Here is a 7,440-nt window from a genome sequence, read left to right on the forward strand (position 1 = left end):
CCTGTGGGAGGAAGCTGTTGAGTAGTCTAGCCGAGCAGACTCTAATACTTCGAAACCTTCTTTCTGATGGCAGCAGCTGGAAGAGACTGTGGAAGGGATGAGTAGAGTATTTCACAATACTGCTGGCTTTGCTGAAGCACTGTGAGAGGGTAATGTCCTGAATGGAGGATAGAGAGGCACCGATGAACTTTTCAGCTGTCATGTCAATGCGTAAGGTTTGTCTACTTTTGTACAGTGGTTGAAGTTATCATACAAATATATAAGGCTTCTTTACATAACATTGTTTATTTGTAATCATCTTTTGTTTGCTAGGACTTAAACGCACATCTGAGATACATAAGCTTCGTAGTTGCATAAAATACTATATCATAAAGCCACATATAAATCACATTGTGCCAAAAAAGTCCAAATGATGTGTTGCGTTTGGGCTGCCGGAATGAGTTTTAGAATTTATGATTTCAAAAACCAGCACAGCTATCCATTTCTTGCATTTTTCTCCCATTAATGCAAGTCTTACATAAGTGTACAGCTCCGCTCAAGTCATGCATCTGTGGGTTTGGCAGGTCCAAAGGGGTTTAACTGGCAGGGCTAAATGTCCTATTCCTCAGGTGTTTAGATCTGGGTGAAGGATGGGCGTCTCTCTCATTCCACATCTGGCGTGGTGGACGTTGTGTGCCAGCTTCACCCACCCATGCTGCTGTGTCGTCCTACATTTGCTTTCTCTCAGACTCGCTTTGCTTTCAGCACCATCAGGGCTGCTGGAATGACAACAAAGTTTGTTTTTGTCGAACACCTTTGTTCACACTTTCTCCCCCTAAATGAAACTGAGACATTCACTCTCTCTCTCTCTCTCTTTTGCAATCTGTCACTCTCTCTTTCCCCAGCGTCTGAGTTTAGCGAGTGCACATTAAATTTTGATTAACCCAGGAGCTGTTGCCTTCAAATGAAAAGAGCTTTTGTCCTCTGATTCCCTTTTCAGCAATAGAAACTTAATCTGATGTACTGCCCTTGCAACATTATATGCGACCGAGTATATATATTTGTAATATAATTTAGGTCAACTTGCATGTTATATGTTAAAAAAAAATGATGTATACAAATTATGAAGTTTATAAGAAGTCTAATCACACTTTATTTTAAGTCTTGCTATTAACAAATCAGTAAAGACTTTTACAATAGCTCAACAAGCTTCTAATTTACTGCTTATTGTTAGCAAAGTAGTAGTTGGACAAGTATTGCTTTTTAAGATCATGCTTTATAAGTACCTATAAACATCTTAACAATAGTGAGGTAATAATAAGTTAATGATGGGAATTGCTACCTTTACTAAAGGAATACCAGAAGTTTTTAATGTGCACCAAGGCTGTTTGGCTGTTTATTTGGTGACAAGTACAGTAATCAATTTGGTGATAAGGAGAGTAAACAGCATTCTGAAATATTTTTGCAGTTTAAGTGTACTATTAAGTGTTCTATTTTACTCAGTCGTCTATAGAACAGAATAGAAATGTACAGTTACAGTGATATTACAGAGCTTCTTCTTAAGGTGCTTAACTAAAAAGACAAAAATAGATACATAAAAGAAAGAAATGGCCATTCACACAGAACGTGTCTTTGCATCAAACACGAGATGCAGCACTCACAATTTTCTTTGTAATGCATCTCCACTTACTACTTTAGTAACAGAAGTTTGCAATGCTTGCCCCACCCCCACATTCTTCTGATTGGTCTACTGCTTTGGAACTGACATTTATAAGTGTAAAACTTTCAATTTATCGTGATGGGTGGCATGGTGGCTCAGTGGTTAGCACTGTTGCCTCACAGCAAGAAGGTTGCTTGTTCGAGGCCCAGTTGGACCAAGAGGCATTTCTGTGTGGAGTTTGCATGTTCTCCCAGTATTTGCATGGGATTCCTCTGGGTGGGTATAGACCATTTTGAGGAATGTAAACAATAACAATGGTCCTAACATATTTCTTGTTTTATATTTTTGATTTCCATATCTTCCAAGAATACAAAAATCAAGAATACAATATCCACATATTGATAAATAATGTTATGACAGCAGTTTTAACATTACGTTATGATTGAATTGCTTGACACAAAATCTTAAAAATGCGCCACTAATGTACAAGGCAAAAGTCACCGGTTAATATTATGCATGTCCATCAAGTGCGTTTACCTTAAAAGCAATAGAAATATGCATTTGTAATGGAAAAACATGTTCTTTAAGAATTTGCTTAATAAACAAACATTTCTTCACATTAGGGTTACGTTTGATGGTCTCATTAGAGCAATAGTAGACTTATAGGTTATGGTTAGTAAATTAAATTGACATATACTTGCAAAGTTGGACTATCAAAAAAGCAAGCAATACACCAGTGACTTAAATGTAGTTGCTGAGGGTAAGTTTACATTACAGTTATGTACTATAAACTGAAACATTTTCCTTAGATTTTTTTATGTTTTACAAACAAATGACTATGTTGCTATAATGATCCCCGTTTACACAGATCATTGAAAATCAATAAAAAGCATGTATCAGCCCAATCTCACAAGGAAAGTTCAGTCATACGAATATGTATGGTTTTTACTAAACCACCAAACCAGACCACTAAACCCAACCGTCATTGGAGGATGAGCAAATCATGCTAAATTGTACAAATAAGATCATACAAATTCATACATATTAACTACTAAATCAAGAAGTAACTAATTGGAGTGAGATAGCATTGTATTTATTATGCATGTCAATAATAAATACAATGACATGTTTATTTATATAGCGTATTTCATACACAGTGGTAATTCAAAGTGCTTTGCATAAACAGAAATAAAAGAGACAAGAAATAAAAGTATAAGAAAATAAAAAAATTAAAATTATTAAAAACAGATTAAAATGTGTTAAAACAGGTTTGAAAAAAGAAAAGAAAGACATAATAGTGCAATGTATCACAGAAATAATCTGTCCGACGTAGCACAGTGCTCATTCAGTAAAGACACAGCTAAACAGATGTGTTTTAAGCCTTGATTTGAATGTGCCTGAACCCTTTGAATTTCTAGTTTATATGCTCCTAAAGATCTGAGTGATCTGTTAGGTTTGTATACAGTGAGCATATCTGTATTTTATTGTGGTCCTGGGCCATTTAGTCATAGACAAGTAATAAATCTTTGAAATCTATTCTGAATGTAACTGGGAGCCTGTGTAAAGACCTGAGGACAGGTGTGATGTGCTCTGATTTTCTGGTTCTGGTCAGAATCCTGGCAGCAGCGTTCTGGATGAGCTGCAACTGTCTGACTGTCTTTTTGGGAAGGCCAGTGAGGAGTCCATTACAGTAATCCACCCTGCTGGTGATAAAAGCATGAACAAGTTTCTCCAAGTCCTCACTGGAAACAAAGCATCTAATTCTTGCAATGCTTTTGAGATGATAGTATGCTGATTTACTCACTGCTTTGACATGACTACTGAAACTCAGATCTGACTCCAGAAAAACACAAAGATTCTTGACCTTATTATTGCCAATGTAGTGTTTGTATGCTGATTGTCTCATCTGTGTGTATATCTGCAGGAGTGTTGTGTCCTGAGGAGCTGACGATGGAGTGTGCTCACTCTGCCCTGGAGAGCATGTTTGGGACTCTGAGGGGAGTCGCTCGTGCCCGAGACCACCTGAAGAACTTCAGATCTGTGTTCACTTCGGGTGATGGAACCCACCAGGTCAGAAACCTTGAGATAAACAGGGCAATTCCTGTGTCTTTAAACACACAATTCTACTTAGAGATGGTTCACACAAATGAACATTTACTCAGGATATTCTCACCTTCAGGCTATATAAGATGTACAGCAGGGGATCATTTTTGTGGGGTGGAGCATTACAGATGATTTTTATTTGAAACCATGGTGTATAGTGATTGTTTATATACAAGTCATCCAAGTCATATACATCTTGGATGGCCTAAGGTTGACAAAATTAAGAACAGATTTTCATTTTTATATGTGAGCAATTCCAGCATTATGGATGTGACATTTGCAGTAAAAATTCACAGAGAATGTAAATGTTAACATTATTTTAAAATATTTGTTTATATTGGCAACGCAGTGGCACAGTGGGTAGCACGTTCGCCTCACAGCAAGAAGGTCACTAGTTCGAGCCTTGGCTAGGTCAGTTGGCATTTCTGTGTGGAGTTTGAATGTTTTCCCTGTGTTCGCGTGGGTTTCCTCCGGGTGCTCTGGTTTCCCCAGCTAGTCCAAAGACTACAGGTACAGGTGAATTGTGTATGCTAAAATGGACCATAGTGTATGAGTATGTGTGTGAATGAGTGTGTATAGATGTTTTGCGGTGATGGGTTGCGGCTGGAAGGGCGTCCGCTGCGTGGAACATGTGCTGGATGAGTTGGCATTCGTTCCGCTGTGGCGACCTCGGATTGATGAAGAGACTAAGCCTAAAAGAAATTGAATGATTTGTTTATATTTCCAAAACACACTCACCACAGAGTTAGGGATTGGAAAAATATCAATCTGTAAACATTTTTGGATATAAATGTGAAAATAAACTTGCGTTATGGATGTGACCAAAAAAGTGTGCCAGTTTACAGTATGTAACACGCTTTGTAGAAATTCTGAGAATTAAACTGCTCGACCCAAACGAAATAATGCTAATCAAAATGATAAGTGTTGGCTCTGTATACAACAAAAACTATTTATTTAACTTGACTTTATTTGACTTTTTTTGCATACATAAGAAAAATACTTTGTTATGGATGTGACAGATGTGAATTTGCCACTTGTGTGACTTTGGTAAATCCAATATAATAGTTCGAAAACACTGACAGAGACATTTTTGAGTATTTTAAAGTACTGTAAAATACTTGCTTGCACAATAATGTAGAAACGGTTTCGCTATTTTGGTTAAAACTTAATTTGTTTCATGGCAAGGTTAACATTTGCATAAAATTGCTCATGTACAGTAATATGTAGTAGCTGTTCTACATGTACTTTGTAGATAATGGCATTCTAAGGCACCTGATGATATAAGCATGAATGATCAATAATTTAAAATATGAACGTTTAAAATATGCCTAAATCATATGCCAACACAAATTAGTTATTATTTTTTTATCCTGTACCACCTCAAGAGGTGTGGGATTTTTATATGTTTTATATGTTATGCATTTACTTTGTTATCTACAGTTAAATTCAGAATTATTAGCCCCCCTTTGATTTTTTTTTTTCTTTTTTAAATATTTCCTAAATGATGTTTAACAGAGCAAGGAAATTTTCACAGTTTGTCTGATAATATTTTTCTTCTGGAGAAAGTCTTATGTTTTTTCAGCAACAAATAAAAGCAGTTTTTTAATTTTTTATGAACCATTTTAAGGACAAAATTATTAACCCCTTTAAGCTATATATTTTTTTTGATAGTCTACAGAACAAACCATCATTATACAATAACTTGCCTAATTAACCTAACCTGCCTAGTTAACCTAATTAACCTAGTTAAGCCTTTAAATGTCTCTTTAAGCTGTATAGAAGTGTCTTGAAAAATTGTAGTAAAATAAATATTTACTGTCATCATTGCAAAGATAAAATAAATCAATTATTAGAAATTAGTTATTAAAAGTATTATGATTAGAAATGTGTTGAAAAAATCTTCACTTCGTTAAACACAAATTGGGGAAAAAAATAAACAGGGGGGCTAATAATTCTGACTTCAACTTTAGAAATGTTCAGTGGTGTTTAAATGTTTTGATAAGTCAAAAATTAGCACTGTAACGTTGGCTTTGACACAAGTAAACTTACCAATTTTATCAGTGTAATGAATGATTTGGGGTGGCATGGTGGCTCAGTGGTTAGCACTGTAGCCTCACAGCAAGAAGGTCGCTGGTTTGAGTCCCTGCTGAGCCAGTTGGCATTCATGTGTGGAGTCCAAAAACATGCACTATAAGTGAATTAAATAAACTTAATTGGCCATAGTGTGTGAGTGTGTGTGAATGAGAGTGTATGGGTGTTTCCCATAACTGGGTTGCAGCTGGAAGGGCATCCGCTGCGTAAAACATATGCCGGAATAGTTGGTGGTTCATTCTGCTGTGGCAGCCTCTGAAATAGAGACTAAGCAGAAGAAAAATGAATGAATTAACAATTTATAGTCAGAGTTTGCAAATGAAAATCTAACATTATAATTTAAATAGCATTAACTATTCCAGAGAAAGATTATCCACTAAAGAAACATTTGTCACATTTTGTTTATTGGCTAATTATAATCTACAAGCAAGCAGTTTCCAGAATGCTTAGTTTATTCATTACGTTATTTTTTTTTAAATCAAGATACAAATACACACATGTATATCTCCATGTTTGTTTTGTTGACTAACAGAGTCCGTTTCTTCATCCCATGATGCTGTGAGTGACATCAGCTACATAATTCACCAACAAAATGACATTTTTTAATAAAAGTAATGAATGTACGGTACTGTATCTCAGCTCGCGGAAGAAAAATTCTCTGTTCAAACAGCTCAGTTCGCTCAGTGTATCTGATCAATACACAGCAGAATGTCTCTGTGATTCATACGGATATTATAATAATTTTCCATCCTGTTTCCTCATAAATAGCATCTGTAGTGCTTTCAGCTGACTGTATTGATGCAGGACCGGTGACAGACTGTGTGTGACTGTCTTTGACTACTGGAAGCCGTAGTGCGTCACTGGCTTTAAACTATCAGAAGCGAACATCCACTCTTGTACCTGTAAGAGTGTTTCATGTGCTCTTGTGTGCATTTGTCTACTGAAAACAGACCCTGAAAGAGGGGCAGAGGGAGGAAAAGAGCCGCTTATGTAACACAGTAATGTCTTCTAGTAAAGACAGAGCTCTTGCATTGTGCGCATTCAGAGATGGGTCAATAATCTGTACTCGTTTTTTTTTTTTTTCATACTTGTTAAAGGCTAATTAGCTAAGAAGGTCTTCTATTTATAAATAGCTTTTGCTGCAGGTTTGTTAACAGCTTGAAATTCAACATAAAAAGAACAAACAAAAGCTTTTCTTGGTTGAGAACCTGCAGATTGATTTTGATGCAAAGGTTTTTTTCACAGGTAATTTAAAGGTTATGCCTTTTGTATGCACTTTCCTGAGAGCTTCTGTTCTATTCGTTAAAAACATGAAACAAATGCTTACAATGTTTAAAATAATGCCGAAAGATCAATCACTGTAAACATTAAAATTCTGAAGTCTATGACTTCTAGCTTCTATTGAGAGTTTAGAATCAAGTTTGAGTGTCAGTCGTCATATTTTATGAAGTCATTACCCTAAAAATACTATCTTTTTTATAATAGAGCCTATAGTTGTGTTTGAGTTACTTGGCATCCCCCAAATGAGCATTCCTCATTCTGTCTGGTGAATGAGAGAGCAATTTTTTACCACTTTTAAAACATTATTTTTGTTTAAGTCGTGTCTG

The 7,440-nt window shown here is 35.9% G+C and overlaps 1 protein-coding gene across 1 annotated transcript in view; it reads left to right on the plus strand.

Annotated features, from left to right (window-relative positions):
- Positions 1-7,440, plus strand: part of scfd2 (sec1 family domain containing 2) — a 227,306-nt gene that overhangs the window by 190,410 nt on the left and 29,456 nt on the right. The window contains exon 6 of the mRNA XM_056481550.1: positions 3,564-3,709. Coding sequence (XP_056337525.1) covers positions 3,564-3,709 — 146 coding nt within the window. The remainder of the gene's footprint in view (positions 1-3,563; positions 3,710-7,440) is intronic.

This window comes from Danio aesculapii, chromosome 20 (genome assembly GCF_903798145.1).
Source record: "Danio aesculapii chromosome 20, fDanAes4.1, whole genome shotgun sequence".
Taxonomy (NCBI): Eukaryota; Metazoa; Chordata; class Actinopteri; order Cypriniformes; family Danionidae; genus Danio; species Danio aesculapii.